The sequence below is a fragment of the Serinus canaria genome, chromosome Z, assembly GCF_022539315.1.
Source record: "Serinus canaria isolate serCan28SL12 chromosome Z, serCan2020, whole genome shotgun sequence".
In the NCBI taxonomy this organism is placed as follows: domain Eukaryota; kingdom Metazoa; phylum Chordata; class Aves; order Passeriformes; family Fringillidae; genus Serinus; species Serinus canaria.
In genome coordinates, this window is record NC_066343.1 from 24,049,508 (window position 1) to 24,071,485 (window position 21,978).

The following is a 21,978-nucleotide window of genomic DNA, read 5'->3' on the forward strand; positions in this document are numbered from 1 at the left end:
CACTGGTCAGCCTCCCTCACCTGCTTATAGCAACAAGAGGCTTCAAGGAAGGGAGATTTTGCCTCCTACCCTAACACATGGACTAGACAGTACCTAGGGCTTGACAAACCTTTCATTGAACTGGCAAAATACCCTTGGAGGAGAAAGAATGGTCTGTTTCACAACAAATAGGATTTTATGTTTGAACATAAATTTAATAATTTCCATACAGAGCTGAAAACATTTCCAGTTGATAGGAAAAAATATGATTTTTTGTTTTGTTTTGTTTTGTTTTGCTTTGTTTTGGTCTGGTGCCTGAACTTTAAGACCTGAAGTCAGTTATTTGCACATCTCTCCTCTGAGCTTTGCTCTTAGCTGAGCTGAATTCAAGCAGAACAATGAATGCTAGTTATATTTTACCCAGCCACAAAATGTTTCCAAGGAAATACTTTTAAATTTATTAACATCCCTTCTCAAGTACACATTTTGCTTATGGTAAGCAGCCATAATCTCAAATGTAAAACAAGCCAATAATTTAAGAGAGCTTTCTACTAATTCAGGATTTATTAATGAACAATGGCATTGCAGCACTGGCAGGAGCATAATACTTACTGAAGACTGAAACAGGTACCCCATCAATAGCTATATAAGATTTCATTATTAGCTAAAGTTCAGATTTAAGAACAAAAAGCCAAATTCTGATTCATTAATATTGGAAACAATGGTACAAAAGAGCTGGTTATCCTATTCAGTCAACACTAGCATTTTAGGCTTTTATATCTCTATTTGAAATGTCATGTATTCTGGGTATCGCATTGGGTTTGTTCCTTACCTCTCCCACCCCACTCTCCATTTTAAAGCTCACCAACTTGATAAATCCAGAACCTCCTGACAAATAATTTTATGTGTTCATCTGACATAACGTTTGAGTCATCTGGACCCATTCCCTCCTGCCTCAGCTAGTCTGTTGAACACCAATCACAGGACAGTGACTTTGCACTTTGTTTGCTTTGATCCAATTATCTAGTACAAAGCTCCAGTGACTATTGTCAGGGCTGACAACACTCTGCTGTCTAAGCAATGAAGCCACTGGGGCTTGTGGCACAAATCTAACTGTTTCCTGTTCTCTGACACCAGATGCAGTAAATTACATTTACTCCCAGATCCCTGAACTCCCAACCCTCTATTCACGAACAGCAGAGCCAGTTCCTGGGTGGGACGGATCAACCAGAGTAGCTGGTAAGTCTCAAGGAACAAAGTATTATAATACCAGTCCAATAGCCATGAACTCTTTTTGTTATATTACTTTAATGAGTCTGGTGTCCTGATATCATTTAAATGCCAGGAAATACTGATTGATATGTATTGTAAATAAGTCAAGGCTTTTTGAACTGCAGTGAGTACTCTCAAAACAAGGTAGCTGAACTATATACAAGTACCATAGGAAATGCCTTTTTTTTTTTTTTTTTTTTTAACATGGAAACATTCAGGTCTTTCTATCTCTGCTGGTACAAATACATAATATTTAGGCCAAGGTTTTGTGTCCTCTTTTCTACCCATGCAACTCCAGATAGGCACTCACAAGACCACATACATTCTTCAAATATTTATGTCAGTTTTACTTCATTGCATACCATTCTTTCTTCTTGGAAAAAGATGGGCTTGTTTTGTGCTTGGAGTCATAGAGAGAATTTTCTAACACTTACTTTTCAGGTTATGTATGTGTCTTAAATGTAACAAGACTGTTAGAAGCTGTACATTTTTATTGTGTTCAAAATTCTTGTTTTCTAAATAATGTACTCCCTATGTCAAGACCAAATTGCTGGTGGCTACCTAAGAGCTGTCCCAAGGAAAAGGATAAAAGGTGGCTTACTTGAGAAATGAATTAACCAGCATAGCAAAACAATATCTGCAGCTAAGGCACTGTGCACAGCTATGAAATGTGTAATTTTTTCCACAAGTTCTGTTGCAAGCCATTCCAAAATCTTTCCTTCCACCAGTGCTTACCCTGATATGTCTTTAAAGCAAGCTTCTCTGTGTGTTTTGTGCCATTTTGTCGACAACAAAAAGTAATAATTTCTTTCATATTTTGGATTACTCAGAAGCCTTGTTAATGTAGTCCTTGATAAATGTGTAGTTTGTGTGCAATAGGTGTTCTTAAAGGTCGGCTGTAACCATCCATCTTAAAAGAGGCTCAATGTGTAAGTAGATTTTTTTTTTTTTAAGAAAAGCCTCTGAATCCTAGAAGAATCTAGATCCTTCTGTTGGCACATTGGTATCTTGTCCTGAAGTGCTGCATCATGTTTCACTGTAATTAAAGCTTCTGCAGAAACTTGTTCTTGTGAATACTGGCTGTCATCTAAGTACTGCTTTCAGTTCCAACTCTATTGTCACATAGTTTTATATTCTATTAGTAGATCACATTTTGCAGTAAATATGCTTTGGTTAAATAAAGATATTTTAACATCAATGTTAGTTCATTTTGCAACTACTTTGACAAGCTGGGCTGCTAGGTTTTCTCACAGAGAACAAACATTATGCACACAGGCAGATAAGCAAGATTCTGTTATTCACTTCTCTCATGGCAGTGCCTTTTGCTGGTGAACAGCTTTCTAAGAAATTCACATATGTTTATGCATTTACTTAGCCAAGTAGCTTTAATGTGGTCCCTGGGTTGATCGTAAACCACATGTTATGCCAATATCTAAAAACACTGCAGTAAAATCACAGTAGAAGACATGAAAATAAAATGTTGATCGAGTCAAAAGCTTAAGCAAATTAGCCAGAGTTAAAATACAAAAGGATATCACTCCTGTTAACTTTCTAGGACAGCATCCTCAAAGTGATAGAACTTGTTGCCTGAAGTCTCCCTAATATATAGGACATTGTTACATCATACTACTCTGTACCATTGATAAAAATATGTATCTTGCAACTCTTCTTAAGTATAGAACCATAGAATTTTAGATTTAGAAGAGACTTTAAAGATCATCTAGTTCCACCTGCCCTGCCATGGGTAGGGATGCCATTCACTAGACCAGGTTGCTTAGAGCACCATCCAGCCTGGCCTTCAAAAACTTTCAGGGATGGGGCATCCACAGCTTCTCTGTGCAATCTGTTCCATGCCTCGCCACTCACTGAGTATTTGAATCTGCCCTCTTTCAGTTTAAAACCATTACCCTTTGTCCTGTCTGTATCTGCCCTTATAAAGTCCCTCTCCCTCATTTTTATAAGTCTCGTAATGGTACTGGAAGGCTGCAATAAGATCTCCACAAAGTCTTCAGCTCTCCAGGCTGGACAATTCCGGCCCTCTCAGTCTGTCTTCATGAGAGAGGTGCTCCATCCCTCTGCTCATTTTCATGGCTCTCCTCTGAATCTGCTCCAGAAATGTTCATGTCTGTCTTGTGCTGAGAATCGCAGACCTGGATGCAGTACTCTGGGTGGATAGAGTAAGGGCAGAGTAGAGGGGGATAATTTCCTCCCTCAAGCTGCTGGCCACACTTTTGATGCAGCCCAGGATAGAATTGGCTTTCTGGGCTGCGTGTGACACTGGTGCCTGATATCCAACTTTTCATCCATGAGAACCCCCAAGCCCTTCTCCTCAGGACTGCCCTCTATGACTCCTTCTCCCAGTCTGTCCTCACGTTTGGAATTGCCTCGATCCAGGTGCATCTCCTTGCACTTGCACTCGCTGAACTTTATAGGATTCTCATGAGCCCACTTCTCTGGTTTGTCCAAGTCCCCTGGATGGCATCCCTTCCTTTTGTGTCAGCTGCCCTGCTCAGCTTTGTGCCATCTGCAGATTTGCTGAGGGTGCCCTGGATCTCACTGCCCATGTCAATAATAAAGATGCTGAAGAGCACCAGTCCCAAGAGGGAGCCCTGAGGAAAACCACTCATCACTGGGTTTCACCTGGGCACAGAGCCATTGACCACAGCTCTCTGGCTCCAGCCAGCCTGCCAATTCCTTATCTACCAAATAGTCCATCCACAGAATCTGTGTCTCTCCAATTTGGAGACAAGGATGTTGTGGGGAACCATATCAGAGGCCTTACAGAAGTCTGGATAGATGGCATCTGTTGGTCTTCCCTTGGTGACCTTTGCCATTATTCCATCACAGAAAGCCCCCAGTCAAGCATGATTTTCCATTGGTAAAGCCATGATAGCTCCTCCAGATAACTTCCTTATCTTTTATGTGCCTTAGCATATCGTCTAGGACCATCTGCTCCATGATCTTCCTAGGCACAAAGGTGAAGTTTACTGGTCTGTAGTTTCCCAGTTCTTCATTTCTCCCCTTTTAAAAAATGTGGGCAGTGTTCCCCTTTTCCAGTCAGTGGGGACTTCACTTGACTGCTCTGACTTTTCAATTGTGATGGAGAGTAGCTTGGCAACAACATAAAATTAAAGAATCATTGACTAGTTTGGGTTGGAAGGGAACTTAAAGATCATCTCATTCCCTCAACCCATCTGTTAGTGGCAGGGATACCTCCCATTAGACCAGATTGCTCAGAGATCCATCCAGCCTGGCCTTGAATATCAGCCAGTTCCCTCAGGACTCTGGGATGCATGTCATCCAGTCCCATGGACTTGTGGCTATTCAGCTTCATCAAGGGATCCCAAACATGTTCTTCACTTGCAGTGGGAGGGTATTCACCTCTCTCACACCTACCCAGAGGATGAGGTATTCAGAGAATTGGGAAGCCTGACTCCACTGAAGACCGAGGCAAAAGAACTCATTGAGTACCTCAGCCTCCTCTGTATCAGCTATCACCAGTTCTCCCTTCTTCTTCTTTGCAGGGAGTTACAAGGAGGTAGATTCTTCTTGGCCTTTTTTTCCCTAATCTGTGTACTTACGGAATTCCTTCTTGTTGCTCCTCATGTTCCTTGCCAAGTCCTATTCCAGCTTAGCCTTGGCTTTCCTGACCCCTGACGTTAAAGCATATTACTGTACTCTCCCCAGGTCACTGTCCCTGCTTCCACTGGTAGGTGTTGCTTTCTTACTCCTTGATTTGAGGAGGTGACTTCAGCTCAGCCCCATGCCGGTTTCTGACCTACCTTGTTTATTTCCTACACCCTGGGATAGAGACCTCTTGCATGCTAAGAAAAGTGGTCTCAAAGCCTTGTCAGCTCTGGTCAGCCCCTCAGTCCTTAGGAACAATATCCCAGGGGATCTAATTCACCAACTCCTTGAACAGTTTAAAGTTCTCTCTTGTAAAGTTCAGGAGTTTGTCTTTGCTCCTTGCCAGGATCATGCTCCACAAGGTCACAAACTCAAATATGGCCAGGTCCACATGATTTAACTATCAGATTTTTGCTATCTGCTTTGGAATTCATTCCTACTGTACAACCCTTCTTTTAATGCACAATACTGACCTAAATTTGTGCGTCAAAGCAGGGAGGGTCTGACAGATGGCATGCTCTTCTGCACTGCAAATACATGACACAACTGTTTCACATGAAAATCACCAGTCTGTAATGAAAAGCCATGCACCAAATAATATTTTTAATTTTCAAAGAAAAAGAAGCACAGGAGCTCTAGGGGAGCTCAAGGTGCTACTTCTCTCTAAGAAGGTAACAGGCAGCCAGTTGATGGGCAGGTGGTGCCCTCTCTTTGGAATTGTGGTGCTCAGGACAAATCAGGAAGTTCTGTCCACCAGAGATGGTTTTCTGAATGTGCTGTTGCTGCCTCATGGTTCAGCTTAGCTTCAGTTAGCTGGCCACTCAGAAACATGCCAGTTTTAGGATCTTCAGCACAGACAAGCCAGCCTCTATTTCTGCCTTTGTAATGTTGTAAATTATTGAACAATATCTGCCTGAGCAGCCCTGGTGAGGTCAAGCGATGTGCAGAGCCCACTCATGGGCCCTAGGGACCAAGTCAATAAACAAAATTCTTCTTCCTTTCTTCTTCCCTCTCAAGAAACTGCACCTAGAAAATTCTAGAGTGTTAGTGTTGGTCCTTGCATCTCTTTGTTCAATTATCACTACCAATTGGATTAAAGGCTTCAGAGCAGAGGCACTTGAATAAGACATAAAGGGCACTTGCACACCAGTTCCTGGGCTGGGGCAGTCTAGAGCAAGTGATCCATGCTAGCTGCCTAATGAGCTTCAATATGGCACTGTCTGCCACAGTTCCTCAGACCAATTCCTTTGTGGCTTAATTGCTACCAGCCCTGGGGCAACAATTTTTTCTTTATTTCCAGCCCTAATTTCCTGTTTCCAGACATGCCATCTGCCTTGCAGTCTCCAGCTGCACACCTCAGAGCAGAGCTCAGCTCTCAGCTTTGCAGCTCCCTTCTGGCTGCCCAGGCTGCTGTGGGATGTCCAGGCATGGAACGCCAGCACAGGAGGGATATCCAAAAACTGTAAGCCCTACTTTAGTGTGGAAGTGGCATCCTGTGCCCAGGGTCGTGACAGCTATGGACACAACTGGTCCACAGACATCCTGAAGCAGTGGTAAAACACAGTCCTTAGGGATAGTCCGCTAGGTTGCAGTGGATAAGGGGAGAGTATTGCTTCTGCAACCTTCAGCAAGGCATCACTCTCAAGAGGCAGAAAAGTTCCTTCACCCACTGGCATCTCTGTCCCCTGGCTCCATGCAGGTGTTTCTGTGGTGTTGTGCTTGACCTAACCAGTTCCTGCTGGGCTGGCTGAGGTCTGAGCAGAGGTACACAGCATGTAGACGGACAGACCCAACCATTTTGCCCACCAGACTGCACTCCCAGGGGACAAAGGAGACCGTGTTGTGAACAACATGCACTTGCTCACCAACACATTCATTTTCTATCTAGCACTATAGGCAGTGTAATGATGCATGTCGTGATAAATTTCCTGTTGATGATGAAATACTTTGCTTTAAGGTTACAGGAAAAGTAGTTCTACTATGTGTGAATAAAAAGACTGAGGAAATATATTCAAGTAACAGTAATTCTTATGTTAATTTTTTTTTTTTAAATACAAACATACCAAGCTACATTGATTCTTGGGGCAAGGATATTCTGTACTCACTTGAAAGTAAATCAGGAAAAAAAAGCAAACATTCCAGTTTGTGGTATTCCCAGGTAAGGTAAATCATGTTTATACCATTGAGGTCTGTTGATGAACGTGATCATAGTAAGTTTCACAAACACTTGTCACTGCCTGTGGTAATTTGTAATTAAGTGTCTGTGGATGTCTGTCCAGGAGCCAAATGTCTTCATATGTATACAAGGAATGCTTAAACAAATGAACATTTTGGAAAGTCTGAGATGCTTTTGCACATTTTTTCTTTGAAAAGCTGTCTAGTGGTATGTCATCATATCTCAGAATGGGGTTTGGAGCAGAGTAGACTGCTTGTCTATTCCTACTGTGTGGTCTACACTTTTCATCTCATTACTACATCCTTAACTAGAAAACCTTTGCTATTCTAAAGCAACAGCCCTCACACATGTTTTTACCTGTTGTTTCATGACTCTGAAAATCAGGTCATTGTTACTTTTTCTTCAACTTTCACAGTGGTGCTTAATGCTTAATTCACATAAACAAGGGGACACTTTTGGGTATTTTGTACATTTTCTTAATCTGGAAACAGAGGTCACAGTTGTTGTCTTGGTGTGGAAGCTGAGAGAGCTGCCCTGCCACGCATCTGTGGGAGAGATTGTCCTATTCCTGTGTGATTTTGTGTTCCCACAGGCAGAACAGAGATAAACAATATTTCTTCACCCTTCTAAAACATTTTGAGTGCTACAAATGGAAGAGTTAATCAAGAACAAGTATTGATAATTAAATGGTCTGGGTGTTGCTGCAAACAAAACTTGTTACCAGTTTGATGGCAGAAAAGAGAGTAGAGGGGTTCTCTCTGAATTTTGAGGCAAGTTCAGAATAAAAAGTTAGAGGGCAGCCTGCATGCTTCACCTCCCCTTGTCTAAATTACACCTAACCTCTTGGTGCTCCTAGTTGACCAAAGACAGCTCCATGTGCGTGAGAAGGTCCTGTTTGCCGCAGATATGCCCAGCCTCCACCTGGGCAAAAAGCCGTAGTGTAACAGTGTCACAGTGTTGCACCCCACCTCTAACTTAGAACGCTTAGTCCTTTAGAGGCAGGAGACAGGAAAAAGGGGCACCATAGTTTTCTTTGTCTGTTTGGCAATTAACCATTCACTGGCTTTTTTTGTTGTAACATGCACTTCCTCTCTTGTTTTCATTCAAGCTTTGTGCACCATGGAAATTAATGTGGAGAAAGACAAACAGACAGGAGAGACCAAGATTGTCTCTGCTTCACCTGTTGGCCCAGATGAGGCCCATCAAAGAGGATTCAAAGTCTATGATGATGGTTCCAAGGTAGTCTATGAGGTTCACTCTGGTGGCACAGTGGTAGAAAATGGAGTACATAAATTAAGCTCAAAGGACGTAGATGAACTTATGCAAAAAGCTGGACAATCAAGTGTAAAAGGAGGGCATGAAACAATGACTGTGTCAGACAAAAATGTGGTAGCCGATGGAAACCTTAGCCATATGAAGGAGCAAATGCTCTTCAAGGAGGCAAAGCTAGAAATGGTACACAAATCCGGCAAAGGACGTGCTGTGAACCCTCAGCCACAAGACAAACCCTGTGGTGGTGAAACCCCAGAGCTCAGTGCAGATCAGCCGGTGACAATGATATTTATGGGCTACCAGAACATTGATGATGAAGAGGAGACAAAGAAAGTGCTGGGCTATGATGAGACCATCAAGGCAGAGCTTGTGCTGATTGATGAAGACGACGAGAAGTCACTGCGGGAGAAGACAGTGACTGATGTTTCCACCATGGATGGGAACGCTGCAGAGCTGGTCTCTGGCAGGCCCCTGTCAGACACGACAGAGCCCTCCTCTCCTGAGGGGAAGGAAGAGAGCCTGCCCTTGGAAGCTGCCCCAGGTACACAAAAGAAAAAGCGCTGTCAATGCTGTATTGTCATGTGAACACCTCCTCCTTCTCTGCTCCAGGCAGCTCCTGCTCCATCACTTACCTAGACCTCACTGTACTTCTAACTGCAATACTGTGAACTGGAAGTGAATGCCTCCATTGCCTTGCAGTTGGGTTGCTTTTCTCTCTAGTTCTTCCGGAAGAGGAACGCATGGTTATTTTCCCATCAGGCATTCTATTTGGTGTTGGGGAGGGGCTGGGGGCTTTTGGCTTCTCTTTTTCTTTGTGTTGTTGGTGATGGTGTTTTGTTTTGTTTTGTTTTGTTTTTTCCTTAATATTACAGAGTGAGAGATAAATGAGAAATGGAACATATGTTTTCATATTTATTTGATTTTTATATATATATTTTATATATATAATGAAAACACTTTTTACATTTTTTCTTTAAGTATCTGGCAGGCTTGATCAGATTCCTAGGATTTTATGGGAGTCTGAGTTTCACAGCCACCAGATATGAAAGCCTTAAAAAAATGTTACTTCTTTTTAAGAAAAATCACATTAAGCATTATTGCATGTATCATATTTTTTATTTCTTGGGGGAAGGCTCAGATCACTTTACCATTTTGATTTGCTAAAAATCAGACAAGTCTTTCCCAAAAAATTGCATAAATTTGGGTTTTAGTAACTTTCAAGTTTAGTTTGCAGTGTCAGAAAATAATTTCCGCTAATTGGTGATACCAGAAGTGGACCTTAATTATTCTTTCTAGAAAATGTATGAATGATCATTTTGCCTTATATAAATCTTCCAGATTACAGTATTGTATATGCACTTCATCTCCCCAAATAACAGTTGAAATTGATATTAAAAAGATGCAGCTGTTACGCCAACAGAAACGGAGTCACTCCTCAGAGTTACTTTCAGTAACTCTGCCAATGTTTATACACGAAATTTTCCTGCTGAACTCCAATAGAAGAGGGATGCTGCTTTCTATTTCCCTAGAATATATGAACTTTTCTGACAGTCTGACCCTGTTCCTCCTGGATTCAGTGGTGAAACTCGCAGTGCTGGGAATGGGCACAGGGCCAGAGTTTTCTTTTGCAGTTCTTACAGAAGTGTAATTTCTCACAGAGTGTACCTCCAGTGCACCTATATAATGACAGGCAATTGGGTCTGATGCTGCCCTGCTTGTCCAAGTAAAACTCCTGTGGATGCCCACTGGAGTTTTGTCAGAGCAGCTGTTTTGGGAGATCCTGTAGCCACAAGACTAATATTTTCAAAAACTGCTGGTGGTTTTGGATGCTTTATTTTCTAACATGTGGCACTAAAAGATGCCTGATTTCCAGTGCATTTTTCTTCATCTGACCTCTGAAAATCAAAAACAACTAAAGATGAAAATGTAAAAATGTGAAGGCATCCAAAATCAATAGGTTTTTCCTTTTTTTTTTTTTCTCTTGTTCCTTGATTCTTCTAAATGAGAAAGCAGCTAGCTTTTTCATGGTGAGTTATTATGAACCTGATTCTTGTATCACACTGGTTTGGCTTCAGTTTAACTTCACTCTCTGTAGTGAAGTTACTCTGGAATTATAACTGCATGAGTGAGATTAAAAATCAGGTTTTATATTTTCTGATAGTGTGAACAAGTGCTGAAGATTATTTTGAAGTGTCTTTGAAACTATCAGACTTTAAAAATCAATAACAGCAACTGAAAAAAAACTAAAAGAAAAAAAAAAGAAAACAACAAAAGCCTCTTTTCAGTCTGAGGTGGTTCCTATGATATTTCTCTTCTTTCATGGATGGTGCTTTTACTGCATTAATTGTTAGTCCAGAGCATCTGATTGAACACAGTTCTTGCTCTGTACTCTTTTCTTTCTGTGCCAGTAAAAAAAGACACTTGTTCAGTGCTGGTAATACGAGGCACGCTGAAAACCTACACATACAAAAAAAGCAGAAGGTAATTCCCATGTTAGGTCACTCAGCTGTCACTATGGAAATGATAGTGAAACTTCTCACCACTGCCCAGGTGACTGTCAGTCAAAAAAACCCAAACAAGAAGTAGTAAAAAAGCAAGAGTAGTGAAAGACAGTCTCACCTCTTTGACACCTGGAGAAATTTTGCTGACCTCCATATCAGCTGGAGTGGCAGAAATGAATAGACTTTCACACCCTCCCTTTGCCTCCCCTGGGGGCTTTTGGTTGGGAGAAGGACCAAACTCACCCAGAGAAGCTCTGCACATCATTTTTGACTCAGGCTTAGGTGGTTACGTTTTATCACAGAGCAGAAGGGCCACAGAGCCTCATATTGCAACAAAAGGTCTGGTGGCTCTGTGTTAAAAACTAGCAGCCTGTGTGTGGTTTTGGCTGAGTTGTGTGTGGTTTAGGGGTTTTTTTTCATTGGTGGTGGTGGTGGTTAGGTGTTTAGTTTTTTTCCCTTTCTCTCTTTTCCCAGAAATGCTAAACATTTACAATTATAAACATTTCTTAAAACAAGACCCTTGGTTTCCATCCCGATGTGGCAGGTGAGGCTGTCCCCAGGAAGGTTTTGGAGCCCTGCAACACAAAGGGTGAGGCCCTTTCTGTCTTGCACCTACCTGTGAATGATGTGGGAGCCCGGCACACTTTGCAGTAGGTCTATCTCTCTGGAGCCTGCTCCCCTCACCAGTGATACTCGGAAACAGATCTCCCAGCCAACTCCTCCCGGCCTGGCCAGTCATCTTGTTGCTCACCACCTTTTCCTCTCTGGGTCTGATGCCACCCTCACAGCCACCCTGTCCTCATGGTGTCTTCACAGCCTAATCTTTTCCCCCCTCCACTCTTGTCCCCATATGAACATTTCTTTTCAACACATCCTGCTTGGGAAATTTAGGGCGTCATACTAATCTAACCCCTTCTGTCCCTGCATCTCTTGAGCCATGTGCTCCCCTGTCAGATGACCTTCTGGTTCAGCACCAGCTCAGCATTTTGGGGATGACTCCCTTAGCAGCCAGCTTTGGGAGATGTTTGCTGACGCGGGGACCAGAACATGTCTGAGACCACTGCACCATCTGAGGCACAGCACGCTGGGGAGGTGGTGGCACACCATCCAGAAGTGGCCCTTTAGTGGTTAGAAGTAGAGCACAAGCCTTAAACCTTAAGCCTCTCAAATACCTACTGCTCAGTACTTGTAGCTAACATTGAGTGCCTAGGAAGGCCAGTCGTTGTCGTGTGTTCCCATTGACTCCATGGTTAACAGGCCCCAGCAGGTCCAGGAAAGCCAAAGGTTCGCCAGTATGGGGTTGGTCTTTACAGGTCAAAGGCGGTTCCCCATCTGAGGTCAGGAACAACATGAAACAGGAGCTAATGGCTCTGAAATCACAGGGCCTTAGCTGAGACACACTTACTCCAATCATCCTCCTCCACAAGGGCAGCAGCCGTGCCTGGACATTGCCATGTCCCTTCTTGCCATTAGCCTGCAGCCAAGTTACAGGGGAATTCAGATGCATTAGGCCAGGCTGATGAATGTAAACTGGTTTTCCAGGGATGGTTTGGGCTTTGAAAGGGTTGGTTTTCTCCTTACCCTTGGATAGGAGGCTGCCTGTGAAAATCCATGCGCAATCAGGCACAAGGAGAGTGGCCTGCTCTGTGGTCAAGCAGAGAGAGATTTTTGTAAGGATCATTTTGGGATGGGTTTTTCTATATTGTTTTAAGCAAAATCCCTTCTGTTTAACCATCACATGTACATTTTCAGTTTCAGCATGAGGGGATATGAAAAAGTAGAGTCGGACACTGGTTCAGTAATAGCATTTTGCCACAACAAACTGCTCGCCTTAACTTTTGTAAGAAAAACAAAGAAAAACCTCTTTTCAGTGTATTTTTTCCTAAACTGGGAAAAATGTAACCTAGGAAACTTTTTTATATTTTGTATTTTCTAAGTTTCTATAAACCCACTCTCCATGTTGTCCCTTGTTTGCATTCAGGGACCATTTCTTTTGCAAACCACTGCATTTTACTTCCATTCTTTCTTTTTTTTTTCCTTTTTTTTAACAGAAAAAAAAATACAAATCAAAAACCACGGCATTATGATTAGTGGCTAGGCAATCTCTTTCAATTACTAGAGTATCAATACAGAAAGAAAAGAATTACAGGGTTGTTTTCTTTTTTTAATTTCTTGTGGCTGATGTACTGTATGGTATATGTTTACAGAACTCCTCTGGTCTGCCTTTGTGATGTTATCTAAATGAATGACAAAGTAGGTATGATGTGCCATTTGACAGTTTGCCTTAGCACTCTTAGGTTTCCTTCTTCTTTTTTGTATCTTTTATTTCCTTGGGTTTTTGGGGTTTTTTTTCAAAAAGTGCAGGCTGTATTCCAAAGCTGTATAAACACAACATTATCTTTCAATCCCCAGCAAGAGAAGTGTGCATAAGCCCTTCTCTGAGAAGTGTACCTCTACCAGTGCAGTATGAGACTTCAGTCTGCAAACAAAAACGTGCATGCCTGATTCTGCTGTATGTAGACCTGTTTCAGCCAACAGGACTCCTCACAGGAAGAACATGGTAGGAGTCTGCAAGGTCAGGGCATGAATGATCAATGCAGAGTGTCATTTGGGTGTTCCTTATGAACCTATACAGATTTTATATACTGCTGAGTTTGCCCAAGGAGGTGTAATCGGAGAGGCTAACTCTAAGCATTGTACCTCTACTGAGAAAAACAGAAAACTAAATGGTGCTTAGCATCCGGTAGGATCAGGTCCTGAGTCAGCATTGCTACCATCCATGAGCAAACATTCGGAGGGGCTTCCCTGACGGATAATTTATTAGTCCCCTACCATTGTACTTAAGTTCACTGCTGATTCCTCACGCTCAAATTTTTAAGATTCCACAGACTAATCTGAGCAAAAGAGATAGCATAGGGAGTTGCTAGAGAAATAAAAGGTGTTCTACCTTTTAATTTATTCAAACATCCAAATGGCATACTTGGAAAGTAAGCGGGGATATAATAGAAAATGTAGTATTTTACATTTGTGTATTTTTTTAAGGAATAAATATTTTTGTAATGAGATACAAACCCTAGATGGGTATTGAGTTTTGGAATGTCATCCTTCCCATGACACTGAGCCTTTCAACTTTTTCATACATTTATGACAATGCCCAAATTCTTGGGATCTTTTGTAGACCTAACCACATTTTTTTCCAGGAAGAAGGATCACAACACTTTTTAAAGAGTCAATTTAGAGGAGTAGAATCCAATATAACTGCTCTAGACACAGCTAAATAATTAAACATGTTTCACAGAAAAAGGTGGACCTACACCTTCTATAGCTAGACAAATTTCTTTACTAGAAAGCCAACAGAGTAGGCAATAGCTAACTACTTTCAGCAGAGTGGTATGGCTAATAGGGAAAACACATGTCTTGTCATATTTTATCCAACATTAGATTTCAAAGTGAAAGAGATGGTGCCACTGGAAAGAGTTGAACAAAATATTTTAGATGAAGTAGAGGATTTTCCCACATGCTGAGGCATAGACTCTTTATTTTTTCTAAACTCACTAAGTTTCAACCAGTTCTCACTGTTTGTTGGAAAGTTTAGGATTTGCTCAGATTGTGTTTCTTGAGCCATCTGAGCAACAAGAGTAAACTTTAGTTCTGAGCTTAAAAGTTGCAGACTATGACAATATCCAACAAAAATATGGACGGTAATTTTTGTATGTAAATGAGTAAATTCTATAAAATGGCTGAATTTATTCAGTTTGGAATATAAATGGATTGTCACCTAGTCCAAAGAATATAAATCCAACCTGTAATATAAACTTCTATTAACTTAGCTTGTAAATAGTGACAAGGGTGCATGAAGTTCTTTAAAATGTCCCACTTGTATTTAAAATTAAACAATTATAAAATGGAGCCTTTTTCCTTGTGGGTTCAAAGAGTCTTGCAAAATCTATAGCTTTTTACCTGCAATGGTTCCACTTAGGCTGTTCAGTGGATTAAGATTAGGCCACTTTTCTTAAGGGCAGACTTGTGAAAAATTCTGAGCCCCTTCCTTCAGTTTGCAAAAGCTTCTCTTACTTTGCGGGGTTTTGCTGCTATTGTATTTCAAAGCTTTCCTGCAATTGTGTCCCAAATTCTTCTCAAAGGTGGATTTAGGGGCTTGTTCTAAGAATTAATCTGCTTCAGAAATTGAATTTAAAAACCCTTAAATAATTTTTTAGAATTAGGTAAGTAACTCAAGCTCACCACTTTTGGTAAATTTTTATATTTTTAACTTGCACTGATATGTTAGTGACTTGTACCAAAATTTATACCTTGCATATCTATTCATAGGGTCTGTAAGACCTAAAGATTTGCCCATGAGCAAATAAAATCAAGGATCCAAGTAGTCCTTTTTAGTGGGGTGACCCAGACAAGTAAAATTTAAGCACATGCACAAATGTGTATAGGGTCTGGTCTTTAAGCAATATGCTACAGGCAAGGCTTATGCTGCTTTAACTGTGTCTTCTTATTAGTTTAACTAGAATTTTAAATGGTGTTGTGAAACTGGTGCACTTTTCTGCAGAGGGTTTTAGAGCATGGTCTCCTTGCTGACTGTGTTTGAGAAGACAAACACCCTCCAAGAATTCTCAAAATCCCACTGCCTGGAGACACAGGGGACAGAGGGGTAAACTTTTCACCTCCACACAAACACAACAGAAAAGAGGCAGTGTAACTTTTGTTTTCAAGTTTTTCTCTCTGCACATCTCTGCCCCAGACTCTGCCTGTCCCCTGTCTCTGTGCTTGTTCTCATTCTGGACACAATGGCTCAACTGATCCTTTTTCTTCATCCATCTGCTTCCCTTTCTGTAGTCTCCTAGAAAAAAGAGGGGGAAGTAAGGAGAGACTGGACTAATAAAACTCACCCTAGGCCTGCTGGTGTCAGTTCTAAGAAATTATAGTATCTTGTCCTCACTATTTGGACATTTTCCTTTATTTTCCCAGATTCTTCAGACATATTTGATATTAGAGGAGCACTCTCCCTCTCTATTAATCTGGCATCCTGTGGGTTGCCCAAACAGCAAGTTCCATTAAAATCTCACTATTTAGGTAAATCTGCTGTCTACCTTACTATTCCTTTGGAACACACTATGCCCCTTGAACTCATATGAGCCAGATGTGTATAGGTACATAAAATATCAGCATCTAGAAAGCAGGTCTTACAGCAGCAGAAGGCAATCCACCCCGCTGTATGTCAGGTTGCTACTAGCAGGGCAAAAAAGCCTGGAGAAAATGTGGACTTCCCCAGAGACTGATCCAGCATGCAAAGGCATTCTCAGAAAAATTAGCTGCCAAGAATCTACTGGTATCCCTCCAAGATAATATGCCAGTTAAAGAGAGTCAAATTCCAAAATTAAGAAGGTTTTGTGCAACCATATAAATTCCCAGCTGAATGTGCTGCTTGAGCTACACTAACCTTAAGTGCACACTTGAAGTAACACACATATTTAGTACTGTGCAGGTTAGGGATAGCCTTGTGGATGTGTGAAGATCAGCCAGTATTTATGATTAAGGTGCTTTATTGATGATGGTCTCAAATATTGTACCTGCTATTCCTGTTATTTTACAAGGAACTGCTTAGGGCAGATACAAGAGAAATAATCAATCTGAAAGTTTTTACTTTTCCATTGACCAACTGAATCTGACTGCAGCAAAGGTAGCCAAGAAGGAGCAGATCAGGACAAATGCAAAGAACACATTTATTAAGGTTTTTCTGCCCCTCCCAACTGCATTCACTCCATAGGCAAAGAACAACTCTTTTTAGGGGTTCAAGAAAATGTTGTGTAAAATGCAGCTTTTATGGTGAATGTAGATTGTGGTTGAGATTTTTTTTAAGCTTTCTCCCACTTTCTTTGTGAGCTAATGTAAATAAAATCCCATTTTGTTGGGGAAAAACTGCTGTGCTAACACTGGATTAGAATTGCTGGGGATAGCTGCTGTACTTTGTAACCTGAAGTGTACTTTTTTGACTGTTATGTTTTTTTCTTCAGATTAAAAAAATGAGTACGAAAAAAACCAAAATAAAAAAACCCAAGAACACTGCCAGCAACAGCCATGCTGTAACTGTGGCTTCTCTTTTTTTTTTCTCTGTACAGTATTACTAGTAAATAAATCTGCCTTTTCACTGCGCCTATTTCTGTGTCTTTTTGCTGTGTTTCTCTCTACCTAGCACTGTTCAAGATATGCTGTGATCTCAAGGACATACTGCACAGGACCTGCCTGTCTCACTAAAAGAATTAAAGTACTAACTCCACAGTTGTTTTTTTTTTTTCCCTTTCCTCCACTGCTGTGCCCTGTTGCTGTTATTTTTATGAGATCCTTCATACATATTAACTCATCATACCTGTTACTGTCTTATTTCCTTTTTCCTTTTCTTCTCCTGTGATACTTTGCCAAGCATATTGTGGACCCTGTTGCTTTAGGATCACGTGGTACATTTTCATCTTTGCAGAAGAAAAAAAAGATTGGGTTTAGCTAGCAAGGCAGTATGTTCTGAGCAAACTTATTTCCTGACTGAGGGAAGTATTCCATACAGCATATATAATTTGTCAGAAAAGAACAGTGAATTAGTAAAGGACCAATAAAGTAAACAGTGTGCAATTTTCTTTCAGGGCTTATCACAGACAGCATCCTCTCTATATCAGGACTGGAAGAACGTCACCATAGCCTGACCTGGGGTGGTGGGGGGAAGAAAAAACCCTCAAGTAGCTGTTTTGGTTTTTTTTCCTGAAATACTGTGTTTACCTGAGGTTAGGTATGGATAACATAGCTAGGCATAACATACCCTGATAGGATGGATAACATAGGTAGGCATCACATGCCTCCTTCTTAGAAATTTAAAAATTCATCTTAAACTCTGACATTTAAGAAATCCACCACAAATTGCCCATTGCTACACAAATACCCACCACTGCTCCTTTCACCCATAAGCCATACAGATAAAATGTATATGCACATGCACACACACACAGAGACCTTTGCAACATGGTACTTTTTAGCATCACAGAAGGGAAAATGGCCCTGCATTTCTGCTTTATAATTTAGTCCTGAAAGTTTTGCATAGGTGGGTCTTCAAACTGGTTTTTTTCCTACTTGTGTTCTGACAAAACTTGACTGACAAAAAGTCAATCTGGCTGTCCAAGAAGACTCCGTGAATGCGGGGAGAACTGGCATAGTTCTGTCATCAAAGGACTAGAATTGATTCAGCTGAGAGAAATTATTATAATTGTTTCAATCTCTTTGATTTTGCAAATACCTTCCTAATTCAGAATCTGTGTACACATGGCAAAAGGAGGGATTATGAACTTGAGTTAGCAGTAGTGTCTGTGAGAAGACCATGAATTGACAAGGGCATTATCATGTGAAAGTAACTTAGTGCTTGGGCTCTTGGATATATCAGGTACATATTCTATTTATTACTGCATACCATGGCCTGTGACATACTCTTATTTTCATTCCATCTCACTTTATTCCATAGCTGTGAGAAGATTTTCAGCTGATAATTCCTCTGCTGTACAAAACTGAGTCATCCAAGTAAACACCAAAAAGAGACTAGAAAATTTTAATATTGCTGCTATTACTAAGGTTTCAGAAACAAGATATTTCCATGCATTTCCCCTTTTAAAATTTCTAAGAAAAAACAGGGGGAGGGTTGGGATATTTTTAATAAAATATTTAGCAGCTGGTCAGATAGCATGACACTCCCCTGAAGCTAGTCTGGAGTAGTTCTATAGAGGTCAGTGACTTCACAGAGTAAGGGCATATTCAGCATGTAGGAGGCCTCTCAGGTTTTGTTTCTTTTTCATTTATTTTCATAGCTCTGTACCTCTCTGGTAAGAGAAGGAAAATAGGTGCTTACTCTCAGAGTTCAACACTCAAGCTGCTTCAGTAATTGCAAGGAAATGGAATAGCACATTTTCAGAGAGCCCCTTATTTTCCTGCAAGACCCTCACAACCTTCTCTCAATGCCTCAAAACTCATACCAACTCTGCACAATTTTTACTTCACACCATGATATTTTCAAGGTTACATGAAGAAAGCTTTAAGGCTAGTAACTGTAAGAATGAATAATAAAAAAGGGACAAGAAGTTAATAACAGTTTTTGCTGTTCCAAGATCTCTATTTGCAGTTCTCATGTGCCCTGCAGATGTCCATTGCACTATGCACAGTCATAAATGAATTTGCTGTAACTGCTCAGGGGAAATCCAGGCTGGTCTCTGGAGCAGTTTGCAGAACCACAGCATTTTGCACATCCGTGTAGAACATCCTCCACATTTACCTGTGGTAGAAAAAACTACCTGCTTTATTGTCACAAGAGTCTAGTTAACACAGATCACCTTCTCAGATGAGACAAGGAAGGAGATACTTGTATAGAAATAGAGTTTGCTATATCAGACTTGGAGGAGGGCACTTCCTAACATATAACTCAAGAATTAAGGGGAAAATTAGCTGGCTGAGAGAGAGATTGGGTCACTCCGAATATGGGGCAGGGAGGAATTGTGTTGGTGTGCAGACACTGGCATGCAAACTTAGGAATTTGGCTGCCACAGAAAGAAGGGAATTTGCTCCTGTCTTTTATACACAGCAGTTCTTCTTGGTGTAAGGAAGCGAGGTCTCTGGACTCTCTGAACACTAATAAAGATGCTGGCTCAGGTCTTAGGAAACATCATTTCCAATTGCTGCTGTTCTGAGAGGTTCAGCATGACCACACAAAAAGTCTCTCATCTGCAGATCTACAAAGGTATGTAGAGACAACACCATGCACTTGATTTAGATGGGAAGTGCAGGTACCTAAAAGCCTCAGTGAGCCTGAAGTTTTTCACCTTTTACATCTGTAATTTAGGATATTTAGCACTATCCTGCCTTGTGCAGCCGTGGTGATGTGGCTGTTGGTGTCTGTCACAAGACTAGAGGAAAGTGGGGCACGCTGTGGGTATACAGTGACATAAATATCTTACTGATACAGTTTTGGAGTGGTTCTGCTTGTAACAGCATTGCCAAACTAGAAAAAATATAGGCTGTATTGCAATCAAACCCAGCCAATTACAGCAGTCATTTGCTGGGAATGATTGGTATGCCATGAATTACAAGAAAAATGATAGAACTGTAGCACATTTGGTAGCTTGTAGGTAGGAAAACAAATGGAAAAGAATAGGTGAAGGGAGAAAAGGAGACATGCAAAAATGGGTCACTTTCTCAGACACGACAAATCAGTTCAGCTTCCTTTTTGAGTATTTCCACTGAGTGTAATGCATCACTGGTGACAGAATCCCTCCGGCTATGGATGAGTCTGCTCCAGCAATGGCAGCAATATGGTAGTTCTTGTGGGCCGGGGAGAGTCCGATGAGCTACTCAGCCCTGCTCTAAAAGAGGTTATCTATTCACTTGAGCATAACCCTGTGCTCAAATGACTGTGCAGTGGTTACCTCAAGACATCATTTCATTGTGGTTTGTGAGCATTCTGTGGCTGAAAATGAAGGATATTGCTTAGTACCATCAGGTTTTCATCATCATATTTCACTGGAGTGTGGTAGACGTATCATTTATTTTAAAGCAAATGAGATGTCTTAGCCCTGGCAATTTTTAAAGGAGATTGTTGCTGCTCAGTTTTTGTTGCTTTGTAAGATGATGTTTCTTCTTAACATGCTATGCTGAGTTATAGAAGCATCTTTATTGCTTCAGAAATAAGGGTTTATAAACAAAGGTGGGGTGCTTCCTTCTGTTGACCACCTTAGGCAATTTTATATTGTTTATGGTTGAGTTACTGGTGAGATGGGGTAAAGTGAGGAATCTGTTAAATACCACATGCAGTTGCACACTGAGAACAGGAATGACATCTGGAAATTCTCCACTGCTGCTGCTTCAGTCTGTTTTTTTTTTTACAGAAGCTGGAGGTCACGAAGGGGTTAGTAAATTGGGGGAGTTAACTAAGATAGATACCACTCTGGGACAAAAACAGCCCTTAACTTTATAGGAGAAAAGTTATTTTTATTTTTGCTTCTACAACTTATGCTGAAATTCTAGTGCTTTTTGGGGTCTTTTTTGAATCTCCAGCTCATGGAGTCAAACAATTTGAGGTGAGTCTTTGCTGCAATTTAAAAAATAAAACAAAACAACACAAAACAAAGCCACAAAAAAAAAACCCAAAACCAACCAACCAACCAAACAAACAAACAAAAAAAGACACAAAAAAACCCCTACACACACAAAAAATCCCACCAGTATCTCCTGGGGTTCCTAGCTAAGGATGAAAACTGGAAAATATTTTCTCTAGCTGCATGTACAAGTCCTGCAGGTCTGTGGTACCCTATTTTCTGAGCCCTTTTCTGTGGCATTTATGAGACCACAGAAAATATTCTTAAGCGCTTTTGAATACAATGAGGAAATGAGATTACAACAAATGGAGAAGCTATTGAAATATTATACATTGTTTCATTTTTTCACTGATTTTATACATCAGGATTTTGAGTTCACAGAGCTAGAAATACTGAGATTAATTTACTGATGTGTCTTCACAATGTGCAAAACATTTGCTAAATATGAGCAAATCCAGGACCTGTCATGAAGGCTGTTATCTGCCTGTCTCCATTTTCTTCACACATTACAAGTCCAGCTGAGGAAATATTGGGGCTTAAAGCTCTAAACAATGTTCAGAGTGTTTGAAAGTTCTAATTGAACATAAAAATAAAAGGAAAACAGTTATTTTTCTCTCATCCAGCATGAAAAAGAGTCCTCCTCCAATCTATAGAGTAAAAGGAATTAAATTCAGTTTGATGTCAAAGGACAGCTTTCACAATTTAACAGCTGCAAATATCAGCAGCAGGGCTAACAAGTCCCTTAGAAGAAAGTCCACATGTGATTTCTGGGTCAGAACCTTACCCCAAACCCAGCCAGTGAACTCAGAGGGCCTATATGGGAAGTCAAAGCAGACTTGTCTCAAAGCACTAGAAATAAAGGAAGTATTGAAATTAGTTTGGAAAATCCTCTCTGGTGCAATAATATTTTTAAAGCTAGGTTCCTGACTGCCAGAGAGATTGAAAGATGAATAACTGGTCCCAGAAAGCAAAATTCAGGGAGAGGAACAGAGGCTTGGATTGCATACCCAGCTTACTCTGA

General features: G+C 40.8%; 1 protein-coding gene across 2 annotated transcripts in view; it reads left to right on the forward strand.

Annotated features, from left to right (window-relative positions):
* The window catches only part of PALM2AKAP2 (PALM2 and AKAP2 fusion), a 267,097-nt gene that overhangs the window by 116,771 nt on the left and 128,348 nt on the right, over positions 1–21,978 (forward strand). The window contains exons 6-7 of one of the 2 annotated variants that reach the window (XM_050986883.1): positions 1,117–1,218; positions 8,163–8,867. In XM_050986883.1, the coding sequence (XP_050842840.1) occupies positions 1,117–1,218; positions 8,163–8,867 (807 nt within the window). The remainder of the gene's footprint in view (positions 1–1,116; positions 1,219–8,162; positions 8,868–21,978) is intronic. The other variant, XM_050986884.1, reaches the window with a different exon arrangement.